General features: G+C 42.2%; 1 protein-coding gene across 1 annotated transcript in view; it reads left to right on the top strand.

Annotated features, from left to right (window-relative positions):
- The window catches only part of LOC111955520 (thrombospondin type-1 domain-containing protein 7A-like), an 89,646-nt gene that overhangs the window by 24,663 nt on the left and 48,549 nt on the right, over nucleotides 1-16,434 (top strand). The window contains 1 exon segment of the mRNA XM_070436378.1: nucleotides 14,007-14,201. Within this exon segment, the coding sequence (XP_070292479.1) occupies nucleotides 14,007-14,201 (195 nt within the window).

Below are 16,434 nucleotides of genomic sequence, written 5' to 3'. Positions count from 1 at the left end.
TGTGTTTGTGTGAGTACTTGCTGGTGGTGGTGTGTTGTGTGTGTGGTGTGTGTTGTGTGTGGTGTGTGTGTGTGGTGTGTGTGTGTGTGTGTGTGTGTGTTGTGTGTGTGGTGTGTGTGTGTGTGTGTGTGTGTGTGTGTGTGTGTGTGTTTGTGTGTGTGTGTGTGTGTGTGTGTGTTGTGTGTGTGTGTGTGTGTGTGTGTGTGTGTGTGGTCCTTGGACCGCAGCCCAACAGGGTAATTGCTGTTTCTGTACGATCTTGTTCTGTGTATATTTATTTCTCTCTCCATTGTTTGTCTAGTCCTAAGATAGCACAGAGCTATGGGGCTGTGTGTATGTGCATGTGTGCGTTATGACTTGTGTGGTGTGTGTGTGTGTGTGTGTGTGTGTGTGTGTGTGTGTGTGTGTGTGTGTGTGGTGTGTGTGTGTGTGTGTGTGCCTGATTTACCATGGGGCCGAGGGGCCAGGCACGAGCCACTGCTGGTCGTAATTGTGCTGGCTGAGACACACGGAGAGCTGTGCTGGCACTGCCTGAGGAGGGACACACACACACACACACGGACACACACGGACACACACGGACAGAGCTAGATATACAGCACTTGCTAGTTCATGTTCTCTCCAAAATAAACTTGAATACAGTGTCAGAATTCAGTTAGCATGTGAGAGTAAATGAAACAATAACCATAGTGCTTGTTGCTTTTGGCAAGCATGGTGATATTGGCTTATAGTACTGCAGTGGTCCACCATTTGAAGACTGAAGAGAACAGCTTGATCTATTGGACAGTCTAACAGTCTAATAGGGCACACGTTGAAATCATTGTCTCAAATCATTGTGCCAATTCAAGACACTAAAGTCAAAGAGATGCAAAACTCCACAATCCCCTCGTCACACAGATTGCATTATTCTCCGAGCGTGTCTGGCACAGAGCAAACATTTGTTATGGCATGTGTAATAGGAAGCAGCGCACCTGGGAGGAGTGTAACTGATGCGTTTTTAATGTGGTTTGGGAGGTGAGAGTTTTAGTCAGGGTAGATCGAAGGGTCCTTGTGTTTTAGAGACAGAGTTTAATCTCAATAATTGAATTCACCCTAATTTAATTAAGTTCAGAATAATGGAGAAAATAACCATAGCTGACTTGAGAATTTAACAATAAAAATGATTAGGAGTGTGAGTTTTATTACTTCTAATTCAATATATCTGACATAGTTAATCTTCGTTTAAGATGATTAAATAACCCAACAATAAGTAGGAGACAAAAATGAGAGATGTCAATGGCTTTCCTTCACACTCCATTGTGTTATCAGGGAAATGTGAAGAACTCACTTTTTATTAATGATTCAATTAGGAAATGTGCGTTGTAATTGTATTTTACATCCTGGGAATTTTCTGTTCTCTTTCGTTCGACTAAGATTCACCGTATGAATATAGCAATTATCAGAAGATATGTGAACCATAGCACACTGCCAGCTAATGAGCACCCTAGGGAGGGTGTGTGTGTGTGTGTGTGTGTGTGTGTGTGTGTGTGTGTGTGTGTGTGTGTGTGTGTGTGTGTGTGTGTGTGGTGTTGTGGTGTGTGTGTGTGTGTGGTGTTGTGTGTGTGTGTGTTGTGTGTGTGTGTGTGTGTGTGTGTGTGTGTTGATACTTCTCAACCAGTTCTCATAATATAACAATAATCAAGGTCCCATTCACATCAACCAGAGCCTCATGCTGCCTGCACTGTGCTGTTGCCGTGACGATGACAATGGTGAAAGCCATATTAACTACAAGTCTAATGGTCTCTTCTTTTCAGAGGAGGAGAATATCTATATTGTATATTCAAAGATTTAGGTACAAGATGAAAACTATTATGAGTGAGAAAGGGAGATAACCTTTTGCATAAAGTAAAATTGATGAGATGAAACACTAAAACTAGTCTATCTCAACCATCGTCTCTGCTCACAACTCCCTCTTTCTCTCTTCACCTCCTCATCCTTTCATCCCTCCCTATCTCCCTCTTCTACTCACCACTCCCTATTCCCTACTTTTCATCCCTTCCTACCTCCTTATTCTAACCGCTTTCTATTTTCCCTCCATCCCCGCTTTCATCCCTCCCTACAGACACGGTGTATTGTGTATATTGACCCATTTAGCTAGGTGGTGAGCAAGCCCAGCCCAGGTACACTTTCCGTCTACACCCTGATTGCTTCATTCAAGGTCACCTCCCCATCCCTTCTCCCCAGTTATAGAAACAATATGGCTGCTGGCTGCAGTGAGCTTGTTCTAACAGCAGCACCCTGTTGAATTAGACTTAGTTACGGGTAAATTAGATTACCTGGCGCTACTCCACACAGTCTGCATTTCACATTAGGGTGTTTGTGTGTGTGCATGTGTGTGTGTGTGCCTGCCTGCGTGGGTGTGTGTGCCTGCGTGTGTGTGTGTTCCCCGCCCGGATGGAATGAGACAGGGTTGAATAGAGGATATGTCAAACGATGTCTGGTGCTTTTCCATTAAGACACAGTTCAGACCCAGCTAGAGGAGGAGGGGGAGGGGTTTATGATGTGAGGTGTGTACCTAGTTTAAAGGAGAATTGCTTCTTTGATCGGTTGGGTTGCTTGCAGAGCTGAGGACAGACAGCCGTAGCTGGTTGTTTCTCCTCTGTGATTTTGCAGAATTGATTTCTAGACACATGCTGGACAGGGAATTGGAGGATGGGGGGAGGAGGGGAATTTCTGAGAGGTGAAGGGTAGTTAGGATTTTAATGCTAGAATCCTTAGTTGCTACATCCATTTTTGGACCGTGTATTCATTAATTATGAATACCCATTGATTCTTGAAGAACATAACTTATTAATTCCTCATGAATTTAGTTCAAGTGTCGTGCCCCATCAGAACCCAAAATATAAGCTTGATTTATCCCATTGTGAATAAACAACGTAAATGAAAAGCAAACTCTGCATATCCTCAAAACATTGTTCAAACTATAATTTTGATATCATGAACGGTCAGTTCTTGCATCCATAACTGTGTCTCTGAGTGTGCTTACATTTCTCCAGGCCCATCCCTCAGCTTTTTCCCAAAACAGAGGCGGGGTGGCTGCTTTCCTATTGTTTTAACTAAGGATTCTAGCTTTAAGGGTCCATGATTCAATACATTTGTTGTTATTTTTCATTGCAAATTACTTCTTGCAAGGCATGAATCTCTTCATTATTTAAGCCTTCCGAGTAGAAATGTTTTCTTTTTAACATTCATGTTTGTTTTACCATCTTGAGTGTCTATAGACATGTTTCCTCCCTTGGAGTACTAATGAAAGAAGCCAGACTGCAGTCAATGTTTTCACACAAAGATGTCACAAAAAGACAGTCAGTCAGAAGCCATGAGAATAATCAGTCTCATACAAACACTTTAATGATTTCCTTTCCCAATCTATTGCATGAAGACACACAAACACACACACACACACACACACAGTCCCTCTTGACTGGACCCTATTGATCCTCTGTTGTCTGCTACTGATGAAAATTGATTTGTTTCCCCCAAAGGGCTCCAGACATGTCATCAGACTGACTGCTCCTCTGGTACCTCCCGTCACTATGGAATTTTTATCAGTGGTACAGATAGGAGGGAACCATGAAAGGGAGATGGGATGGCCTGGAATACAATGGAGTGTGAATAAGGGTTTCATTGATATGCAATGACCCACTAAGATATGTGATAGGAAGGGATAGGATAGAGTGAAGATAAGGCTAGGGTTGGAAGCTGTGGAAAAGGGGATGGGATGGGGTATAGAGATGGGATGTGGTATAGAGATGGGATGAGGTATAGAGATGGGAAGGGGAATGGAAATGGGATGGGGTATAGAGATAGGATGTGGTATAGAGAAGGGATATGGTATAGAGTTGGGATGGGGTATAGAGAAGGGATGGGGTATAGAGAAGGGATGGGGTATAGAGATCGGATGGGGTATAGAGATAGGATGTGGTATAGAGATAGGATGTGGTATAGAGATAGGATGTGGTATAGAGATGGGATGAGGTATAGAGATGGGAAGGGGAATGGAAATGGTATGGGGTATAGAGATAGGATGTGGTATAGAGATGGGATGTGGTATAGAGATGGGATGAGGTATAGAGATAGGATGTGGTATAGAGAAGGGATGGGGTATAGAGTTGGGATGGGGTATAGAGTTGGGATGGGGTATAGAGATGGGACGGGGTATAGAGATGGGATGGGGTATAGAGAAGCGGAGGGTATAGAGATGGGATGGAGTACAGAGATGGGATGGGGTATAGAGAAGGGACGGGTTATAGAGATTGGATGGGGTATAGAGATGGGATGTGGTATAGAGAAAGGATGGAGTACAGAGATGGGATGGGGTATAGAAATGGGATGGGGTATAGAGATGGGATGGGGTATAGAGATGGGACGGGGTATAGAGATCGGATGGGGTATGGAGATGGGATGGGGTATAGAAGATGGGACGGGGTATAGAGATTGGATGGGGTATAGAGATGGGATGTGGTATAGAGAAAGGATGGAGTACAGAGATGGGATGGGGTATAGAAATGGGATGGGGTATAGAGATGGGATGGGGTATAGCGATGGGACGGGGTATAGAGATCGGATGGGGTATGGAGAAGGGATGTGGTATAGAGATGGGACGTGATATGATGATGAGATGGGGTATAGAAATGGGATGGGGTATAGCGATGGGATGGGGTATAGAGATGGGACGTGGGGGGGCAGGGTTTGAAGGGAGGTTTGTGGTGACATCCTGGCCCTCCCCTCACAAGAGTGATGGGATAAGTTGAGGTGGGGGTTGAAGAGATCCTTGATAGAGGGATGGGGTGCAATAGGGTGGGGTGAGGAGAAGGGTGGGATGTAGGGGTAGAAGGGTAGGGGTGGCGTCCCACAGATTTAGATCGGTGCAGGACCCCAACAATATCTAATGTCTCAATGAAACCTTGAAAAGACTTCATGTGTCTCTAAATCCCAAATCCCTCCATTGTTGTGCGTTTCCATTTTAAGCTATTTAGCACGGTCCTAAATCCATTTAGAGCTTTTCCGGGGTCAGGCATCCTTATTCTGACCTTCAAGATCTCAACAATACACCTCACCTCTAAGACAACCCTCAGCTAAAAAGTTGATGCACATTTAAGCTTAATCTTAAAAAAAAGCATTGAACATTTTGCCTGTCACTCATAAATTATTTGAAAATATCTGTTAACAGTCTGTCAAATCAAATGAACTAATTCCACAAAGCTATGACTCTGGAATTGATGCCTGATGAAAGCTAAATAAGTCTCTCCCTCTCCCTCTCTCCTTCTCTCCCTCTCCCTCTCTCCCTCTCTCCTTCTCTCCCTCTCTCCTTCTCTCCCTCTCTCCCTCTCCCCCTTCCTCTATCTCTTAGCTGTGCTTAGTTCTGTTATGCTCTGCAGGAAACTCTTCCATTCATGTTTGCAAACATCCAGGGGACCATACTACTTCCCGTGTGCACAGCTGTCTCATCAGATTTTTTATGCATATGGCAAGCTACTGAACTTTATGCATTTACATGTTCGTCATTTAGCAGACGCTACTATCCTGATTAGTGCATTCATCTAAAGATTAAGTAGCTAAGTGAAACAACAACACATCACAATCGTATCATGAACATTTTCCCTCAACAAAGTATTTATCAGCAAACTCAGTGCTAGTGGGAAAAGGAATTCCACATGGGTTGTGCGTGCAGGGTACACTAAATTGTGAACAGGTATAGAAACGGGTATAGAAAACACAAGAGTGAAGAGGTATAGAAACGGGTATAGAAAACACAAGAGTGAACAGGTATAGAAAACACACAAATAGCTGCCAAAGCTACAAAAGAACAAAATGAGATCATCAGAAAATAACAATATATCCGCAGAACAACTCGGCAGAACCTCTCAGTTTTGGTGATAACACCGCCGAGTACAGCTGCCGCTGAAAAACACAGGGGAGACTGAAGTACTAGCACTAAATGCCTAGCACAGGTAAAAGACATACCTCTCAGCACTGACTGCTGATGGCTTGGCAGAGGTGAAAGACACACCTCCCAGCACTGACTGCTGATGGCTTGGCAGAGGTGAAGAAAAACACCCCCTACAATACAACACACCCATAAAGACTGTTAGACAAATGTGCATTATTTGTGCATGACACAAGTCATTTTTCCAACAATTGTTTATAGACAGATTATTTCACTTATAATTCACTGTATCACAATTCCAGTGGGTCAGAAGTTTACATACGCTAAGTTGACTGTGCCTTTAAACAGCTTGGAAAATTCCAGAAAATTATGTCATGGCCTTAGAAGCTTCTGATAGGCTAATTGACGTCATTTGAGTCAATTGGAGGTGTACCTGTGCATGTATTTCAAGGCCTACCTTCATACTCAGTGCCTCTTTGCATGACATCATGGGAAAATAGATAGAAATCAGCCAAGACCTCAGAAAAAAAATTGTAGACCTCCACAAGTCTGGTTCATCCTTGGGAGCAATTTCCAAACGCCTTAAGGTACCACGTTCATCTGTACAAACAATGGTACGCAAGTATAAACACCATGGGACCACACAGCTGTCATACTGCTCAGGAAGGAGACGCGATCTGTCTCCTAGAGATGAACGTACTTTGGTGCGAAAAGTGCAAATCAATCCCAGAACAACAGCAAAGGACCTTGTGAAGATGCTGGAGGAAACAGGTACAAAAGTATCTATATCCACAGTAAAACGAGTCCTATATCAGCATAACCTGAAAGGCCACTCAGCAAGGAAGAAGCCACTGCTCCAAAACTGCCATAAAAAAGCCAGACTACGGTTTGCAACTGCACATGTGGACAAAGATTGTACTTTTTGGAGAAATGTCATCTGGTCTGATGAAACAAAAATAGAACTGTTTGGCCATAATGACCATCGTTATGTTTGGAGGAAAAAGGGGGAAGCTTGCAAGCCGAAGAACACCATCTCAACCGTGAAGCACGGGGGTGTCAGCATCATGTTGTGTGGGTGCTTTGCTGCAGGAGGGAATGGTGCGCTTCACAAAATAGATGGCATCATGAGGAATGAAAATGATGTGGATATATTGAAGCAACATCTCAAGACATCAGTCAGGAAGTTAAAGCTTGGTCGCAAATGGGTCTTCCAAATGAACAATGAACACAAACATACTTCCAAAGTTGTGGCAAAATGGCTCAAGGACAACAAAGTCAAGGTATTGGAGTGGCCATCACAAAGCCCTGACCTCAATCCCATAGAACATTTGTGGGCAAAACTGAAAAAGCGTGTGCGAGCAAGGAGGCCTATAAACCTGACTCAGTTACACCAGCTCTGTCAAGAGGAATGGGCCAAAATTCACCCAACTTATTGTGGGAAGCTTGTGGAAGGCTACCCAAAATGTTTGACCCAAGTTAAACAATTTAAAGGAAATGCTACCAAATACGAATTGAGTGTATGTAAACTTCTGACCCACTGGGAATGTGATGAAAGAAATAAAAGCTGAAATAAATCATTCTCTACTATTATTCTGACATTTCACATTCTTAAAATAAAGTGATGATCCTAACTGACCTAAGACAGGGAATTTTTACCAGGGTTAAATGTCAGGAATTGTGAAAAACTGAGTTTAAATGTATTTGGCTAAGGTGTATGTAAACTTCCGACTTGAACTGTAATTCTGCTTTGAAAGTTGATAAACTTGTATCCTCACTTTTGAGAAAATGGCCTTTGAATGTTTTGGTACCTACTGGAGAGCTCTTCTTTGTCGACACACATTCAGCATCGTTCACACCCTCTTAAGCTTTAGCCCCACCCATCTCTTTAAGGGTTGATCCGAGCGTTCTGTCCTAACATCAGCAGTCAAGCACCCAAGCTAACTGGCTAACGTTGGCTAGCTTAATAGCTATTTCCAGAGACAAATGAGAGAACAGCTCACTGACCATTTTACTTGCCCTAGCAGAGCTGGTTAGGCTGTTTTTATGCTATCCAGAGCATTGGTGACTGCCACTGTGCTGCTTGCAACAATTTATGCTTTTTGCAAACGTTTACTGACACCGGCAATATTCAATATTCTGGCACACTCAGACGAGAGTGCTCTGAAATCTGAGTAGAAAGCCATAGAGAATTTACCAGCTTACGTCTATCAACAGTTGTCGCAGTGACATTCTATTGAAATGGTTACTTGCATAGTGGAGTATTTTGTTAATCTCTTAAGACATGTAGCTAGCTAGCAGCATAAACAATTAATCATAATTCCAACTCATGACACTACTACCCTGCATGAATCTGTAAGTAGCTAACCAACCAGGTTCAATGTTAGCTAGCTAACATTAGGCTATAACTAGCAAAGCAAATGGCTCTAAGATACGAATAATAAGATCATACACGTAACGTCAGCTAGCGAGCCAGCCAGCTAACGTTAGCTAGCTAGCTAACAGTAGACTTTGACTTGAAATGAAAATGACTTTCTGTCAAAATTTGAAACATGCAATATCTGAAAATGTAACTAGCTAGACTATCCTAACCGTGCTCTGAAATCAGAGTAGATAGCCAGAGCGAATTTACCAGCTACGTCTATCAACAGTTGTCACATAGTGGAGTCTTTTGTTAAGACATGTAGCTAGCTAGTTAGCTAAACAATTAACCATAATTCCAACTCATAATGTTACTACCCTGCATGAATATGCAGGTAGCTAAACAGCCAGGTTCAATGTTAGCTAGCTAACATTAGGCTATAACTAGCAAAGCAAATGGCTCTGAGATACAAATAATAAGATCATACACGTAACGTTAGCTACTGAGCCAGCCAGCTAAGGTTAGCTAGCTAGCTAACAGTACATTTTAACTTGAAACAAAAATGACTTTTGTCGTGGAAATATTTAGTCAATAATATTTCTCAAATACCGGAGCCTGTGAGTTCAATTAGACTTTACTACAAAGTAATATAAGCCGAGCTGGTTTATGAAGTAACTCCCTTTCCAGCCTTGACACACACTTTTTATGAAGGTTCATCCTTACGTCACACACATAGTAACTCCTCTTTATGTTAATGATTCATCCCCTCTGGCATTTAGCCACTGTTATCTTTTTGCCTTGCACACATTTTTGTTTGGTTTCACATTAGGGCATAGAAACATTATGCCATAGCAATGGTACACAAATAAACAGACATGCCCACTCTCAAGATAGGTGCATGTCTAATGGTGTCTAATGACCTAGACACACATATAGAGTGCATTTATCCTGCTGACTACTACGAAATGTATAATGGGCACAATGTACTGGCACATTTCCAATACTTTCTGTAAAAATTAGAAATGTGTAATATCTGAACATGTAGCTAGCTAGACTATCTTACCCATATACATCATGGATGGATGCTTCTCCCTGTCACGGATGCATTGGTTGCCTTTAGATTGAAGATGTAATCTGGAGACAGGTGTTTTCTCCATCTCCTTAGCTATCATACTCTAATTCCACTGATTTCAAAACTCGATCATCCAGAAAGTGAAGAGCAACACTTGTGCAGTTCTACAACGTGATATATATATTAAAAAAGCAGCGTTAGACAGGATTACCTACACATACTGACCAGCTCAAATAGACAGAAGTGTGCTATATGGCAGACCAATCTGAACTCATCTTTCGGCATGTCCAGCCCACTCCTTATCTCAGCCAATCATGGCTAGCAGGAAGGTTGCTCGCTTTTTCTGTGACTCATAAATTCATTTAGCAATTTTATTAGTATTTACAGATGGCATACACGTTTGTTATTAAGGCACATGAAAGTTCACATATTCCAGAAGGCATTTCTGCCCCCCAAAAAACACATTTTGATAAAAAATACAAGTTACGTTCAAATGGCTCTCCTGTGAAGTAGTGACCCGCGACATACGACTAGTTTCCTGAAACAAGTCACTTATGCCTGAACCACCGACAGTCAAAGTACTGGCCAATAAGACAGTTCAAACAGCAATTATTAGGTAGGCTACTAGTGAAGAGATACTAGGGGAAAGGTGGCACTTAACTTCTTGTCAATAGGGGGCGCTGTTTTCACTTTGGAAAAGATCGTGCCCAATTTAAACGGCCTCGTACTCTGTTCTAGATCATACAATATGCATATTATTATTATTATTGGATAGAAAACACTCTGAAGTTTCTAAAACTGTTTGAATTATATCTGTGAGTAAAACAGAACTCATTTGGCAGCAAACTTCCATACAGGAAGTGAAAAATCTGAAAACGAGGCTCTGTGTCAGGGCTTGCCTATTCAATTGGCTTTTATTTATCAATATGTATGCACTTCATACGCCTTCCACTAGATGTCAACAGGCAGTGGAAGGTTGAATGGGGTGTCTAGCTTGATCTGAGGCCGAATAAGAGCTTTTGGAGTGACAGGTCCGGTATTTTCTTTGTCTTCGACGGCGCGCGGGGGAGCTCGACATTGTCTTCTGAAAAGCGTTCGGTATACACGGCGAATATCTCCGGCTCTGATTTTATTTGATACATATGAGAAAAACATCATAAAGTAGGTTTTTTCAAGCGAGTTTTATCAGTTTATTCAACGTTTAATGGGACTTTTGGAATTTTCCGTTCTTTGCGCCAAGAGAGGATGGGAATGTTCGCGCCACAATGCTAGCCAAGGTTGCTAATTCGACAGAAGAAATGGACATTCTAAAACCAAACAACGATTTATTCTGGAAATAGGACTCCTTGTACAACATTCTGATGGAAGCTCAGCAAAAGTAAGAAAACATTTATGACGTTATTTCATATTTCTGTGTAATATGTTGATGCCTATTCTCCGCCGTGTTGGTGAGCGCTGTCTCACAATAACCCAAGCTGTATGTTGTGGTAAGTTATTTAAAAAAATCTAACACAGCGGTTGCATTAAGAACCAGTGTATCTTTCATTTGCCATACAACAAGTATTTTTATGTAAAGTTTATGATGAGTTCTTTGGTCAGATTAGGTGAGTGTCCAAAATATCTCCGGACATTCTGGGGAAATGTTGCTACGTATTCACAATGTATAACCACGATTTGCAGCTCTAAATATGCACATTTTCGAACAAAACATAAATGTATTGTATAACATGATGTTATAAGACTGTCATCTGATGAAGTTGTCCAAAGGTTAGTGATTAATTTTATATCTATTGCTGGTTTTTGCGAAAGCTACCTTTGCGGTGAATAAATGCTTTTGTGTGTTTGGCTATTGTGGTAAGCTAATATAATTCTATATTGTGTTTTCGCTGTAAAACACTTAAAAAATCGGAAATATTGGCTGGATTCACAAGATGTTTATCTTTCATTTGCTGTATACCATGTATTTTTCATAAATGTTTTATGATGAGTATTTATTTATTTCACGTTGCTCTCTGTAATTATTCTGGCTGCTTCGGTGCTATTTTTGATGGTGGCTGCAATGTAAAACTATGATTTATACCTCAAATATGCACATTTTCGAACAAAACATAAATGTATTGTATAACATGTTATAAGACTGTCATCTGATGAAGTTGTTCAAGGTTAGTGATTAATTTTATCTCTATTTTGTCGGTTTTGTGAAATCTACCTATGCGTTGGAAACATGGTGAAAATATGCGGTTGTGTGTTTGGCTATTGTGGTTAGCTAATAGAAATACATATTGTGTTTTCGCTGTAAAACATTTTAAAAATCGGAAATGATGGCTGGATTCACAAGATGTTTATCTTTCATTTGCTGTATTGGACTTGTGATTTCATGAAAATTATATTATATGATATCCCTGTCCCGTTAGGCTAGGCTATGCTAGTCAGCTTTTTTGATGAGGAGGATCCCGGATCCGGGAGAGTGATGAAGTAGAGGTTTTAAGTTCAAGACAATAAGAACAGCTACTAATTGAATCAAAAAATAGACTTGCTATACTTGTTAATCTACCGATTCGGGATCCTCCTCATCAAAAAAGCTGACTAGCATAGGCTAGCCTAGCGCCACAGGGATATCATATAATATAATTTCATGAAAGTCCAATTCTCTGCCTTGTTGGAGCCAACATAAACCACAAAAATACGAAATAACATCATAAATATTCTCTTACCTTTGATGATCTTCCATCAGAATGTAGTGCAAGGAGTCCTAGTTCCGTCGAAGACAAAGAATAAATCGTTGTTTTGTTTTAGAATGTCCATTTCTTCTGTCGAATTAGCAACTTTGGCTAGCCATGTGGAGCGCACATGTCCAAGAACTCTTGGCGCATGGAGCGAAAAATTCCAAAATTCACAATAAACGTCGAATAAACTGGTCAAACTCGGTTGAAAATCCATCTTTATGATGTTTTTCTCATATGTATCCAATAAAGTCCGAGCCGGAGCATTTTGTCGTGTATACCTAACGCATTTCAGAAGACAATGTGCGGTTCCCTGGTGCGCAGTTGAATACTGCCAAAAGGGCGGACCTGTCACTCCAAAAGCTCTCATTCGGTCTCACATCAAGCTAGACACCCCATTCAACATTCTACTGCCTGTTGACATCTAGTGGAAGGCGTATGAAGTGCATACAGATCCATAAATATAAGGAAATTCAAAAGGGAGGCCCTGACACAGAGCCCCATTTTCACAGTTTTTTTAAAAACTTCTGAGTGTTTTCTATCCAATAGTAATAATAATATGCATATTGTATGATCTAGAACAGAGTACGAGGCCGTTTAATTTGGGCACGATTTTTTCCCAAAGTGAAAATAGCGCCCCCTATTAAGAAGAAGTTAATATACTACTAATCGTTCTGCCAGTTCCAATGGTGTTATCTATTAAGCATATGCAATATGTATGAGCAGTCTACACCATGATACATTTGCACTGTAGATTGGAGGAATCTTAAAGTATACATTAATAGAGGAAGTAGTATGTTTGTGTTAACAGCCAGTTAATCAAAATTGCTTGTATGTCACATGTTTTGTTCATTCGTGAATTTTTCAAGACATTTGGACAGAACATCATGGTCCAGTAACGTGGGTATGTGAGTTTGCGTGCGTGTGTGCGTGCGTGCGTGCGTGCGTGTGTGTGCGAGCATGTAGGGGACATTTGTTAAGGACAGAATAATCCACCTACGTGAAGATGACAATGATTCAGTATCTGTTGTCTTAATGTCTATGTGACTTGACACGTTTGGAGATACACAAGGTTTTTTCCAGCTTGCTTATGCATTAGAGATGCAATCATTTGGATCTGAGCACATTTTTCTTCCATGTACACTGTCAAAGTCATGAGTAAAAGATTAAACTAATGCCTCAATGCCTGAATTAGAATTTCAATGGTTATAAATATCCACTTTTATTCATAGGTTCTTGCTTTGAAAGAAGTTGTAATTCCCCAGACTTGTTCCCTCATGTCTAATGGTTCTCTAGTCTGCCTGCTTGTTTGTCTGAAAAAGCCACCAATCTTTTATACTGGTGCAAACATGCATTGTAATAACCAGTGCCTATTTTCCCTTCAGACTTGGTGAACATGCTGACAAATGTCATGTGTGCTTTGTGTACTCTTATTAACCGGGTGGTTCGAGCTCTGAGTGCTGATTGGCTGAACGCCGTGGTATATCAGACCGTATACCACAGGGTATGACAAAAAATAACTTTTGACTGCTCTAATTACGTTGGTAACCAGTTTATAATAGCAATAAGGCACTTTGTGAGTTTGTGGTATATGGCCAATGTACCACGGCTAAGGACTGTATCCAGGCACTCCGTTTTGCGTTGTGCATAAGAACAGCCCTTAGCCGTGGTATATTGGCCATACACCACACCCCCCGTACCTTATTGCCTAATTATACGTCTGTTTGTTAAACTCCCTCTCTCCTTTCATAACCGATACCTGGGTTCTAGGTGTCTATGTGAACAGATGCGACAGATCTGATTTTGCGATGCGATTTTGTGTGTGATATCAGCACATGATGCTGACTGTGTATTGTACTGTATGTAACAAAGATGGTACTACTGCAAGACTCATATACTGTGTCTCCTGTCACCCTGTGCCTCCAGGTGAGTATGTGGACCGCCAACTGTGCCGTGATGCCATCCTGCCCATGCCTGTCATCTGTGAGGTGCCTTGCCCCAAGGACTGTGTCCTCAGTCCCTGGGCCTTCTGGTCCCTGTGCTCACACACCTGCTCCGGGAAGAACACAGAGGGAAGGCAGATGAGAGCCCGCTCAGTACTGGCCTACAGCGCAGGGGAAGGTGAGACTACGATCACACAACCCACAGCGTCAGACCTGGTTCCAGATCTGTTTGTGTAGTAGAGTCAACTCCTATGGTTGTTGTCATGCCAAACATAGGAGTTGATCTATGGGAGTTGGCACGACCACACCAGCGGATTTGGGACCAGGCCACACATCATCAGACCGGGGTTCAGATAGTACCTGTTTTCTTTCAAGTATGTTGAGCGTTTGATGGAGCCTGTCAATAGTGCATACCATATGGACAGGGTTTGCACTTTCTATTGGTTCTGTTGCACCAGATGAGATCGATCATGTGCAGCTAAAGTACACGAAGGAAGAAAAAAAATCTCAATTTGATCCCAGGTCTACACAGCATGCAGTAGAGTATCTGATATCTCATGTGAGGCTGCTGAAGCAACCATTCACCATGCCCACTATTTCTGTTCTATGTTACAGGAGCCAAATTGTCCATATCTAATAAATGATTCTGTATGTTCCTCCTCCTCAGCCTGGGTTACTGTGATGCAGGGTAAGGTTCTGTGATGTGGCATAGTCACAAGGAATAACAAGCTTGGAAACTTTAGGATAGATGCCTGAACTACGCTCTGGAGCTACATTTTCAATGTTTAGGTTTAAAGCATCTGTGCTTAGAGCCCTTGTGCTTAGTATTCTTTATAGCACCTTTCACAAATGTAGGGATTGGTAATAGAACATTCATAACTTTACATTTACCTTCCTTTAAGGTCTAACGCGGGTGCTCAAGGTTCCTGCACTATTCGGTACTATAATTTCTTATGCTCTTAGAATGCAGTGTTCCCATAGATGTAGTTATTCAGCTCTGTAGATGTTATAAGTAGATGTATGTAGTTGATATACTGTATGGCTACCTGGGTACCAATCTATTTCCCCTCACTGCCTGATCAGCATAACTTTATGCTTGTACTATGAAAAACTTTTACAGACTCTCAACAGCACAGTGCTAGTAATAAGCATTCCTTAGTGTAAAGTGCTGCCTGACAACGTAAGGAGAGGAGATGGAAACGCTAAGGAGAGGAGACTGAAACCCTAAGGAGAGGAGACTGAAACCATGAGGAGAAGCGACTGAAATTCCAAAGAGAGGCAACTGAAACCCTAAGGAGGGACAACTGAAACCCTAAGGAGAGTCGACTGAAACCCTAAGGAGAAGTGACTGAAACCCTAAGGAGAAGTGACTGAAACCCTAAGGAGAGGAGACTGAAACCCTGAGGAGAAGCGACTGAAATCCCAAAGAGAAGCAACTGAAACCCTGAGTAGGGACGACTGAAACCCCAAGGAGAGGCGACTGAAANACTGAAACCCTGAGGAGAAGCGACTGAAATCCCAAAGAGAAGCAACTGAAACCCTGAGTAGGGACGACTGAAACCCCAAGGAGAGGCGACTGAAAACCTAAGGAGAGTCGACTGAAACCCTGAGGAAAGGAGACTGAAACCCTAAGGTGAGGAGCCTGAAACCCTAAGGAAAGGAGACTGAAACCCCAAGGAGTGGTGACTGAAACCCTAAGGAGAGGTGACTGAATCCCAAAGGAGAGGTGACTGAAACCCTAAGGAGAGGAAACTGAAACCCTGAGGAGAAGCGACTGAAATCCCAAAGAGAAGCAACTGAAACCCTAAGGAGGGACAACTGAAACCCCAAGGAGAAGCGACTGAAACCCTAAGGAGAGGCGACTGAAACCCTAAGGAGAGTCGACTGAAACCCCAAGGAAAGGAGACTGAAACCCTACGGAGAGGAGCCTGAAACCCTAAGGAAAAGAGACTGAAACCCCAAGGAGTGGTGACTGAAACCCGAAGGAGAGGTGACTGAAACCCAAAGGAGAGGTGACTGACACCCAAAGGAGAGGCGACTGAAACCCTAAGGAGAAGTGACTGAAACCCTAAGGAGAGGAGACTGAAACCCTGAGGAGAAGCGACTGAACTCCCAAAGAGAAGCAACTGAAACCCCAAGGAGCGGCAACTGAAACCCCAAGGAGAGGCGATTTAAACCCTAAGGAGAGTCAACTGAAACCCTAAAGAGAGTCGACTGAAACCCTAGGGAGAGACGATTGAAACCCTAAAGAGAGGAGACTGAAACCCTAAGGAGAGGAGAAGTGTAAGTCTGGTTGGAACTAGTGCCTTTGGGTTAGAGTCTTGCAGTCCAAGCTGCCAGTCATGCCCTGAAAACCCATCGCTATACAACCTACACTGAGCTGTGCCATCGCCTTGCAGTAGATCAGCATG

Source organism: Salvelinus sp. IW2-2015, linkage group LG31, assembly GCF_002910315.2.
Source record: "Salvelinus sp. IW2-2015 linkage group LG31, ASM291031v2, whole genome shotgun sequence".
NCBI lineage: Eukaryota > Metazoa > Chordata > Actinopteri > Salmoniformes > Salmonidae > Salvelinus > Salvelinus sp. IW2-2015.
The sequence above is the reverse complement of the archived record's forward strand: the minus strand, read 5'-3'. Positions and strand labels throughout refer to the sequence as shown.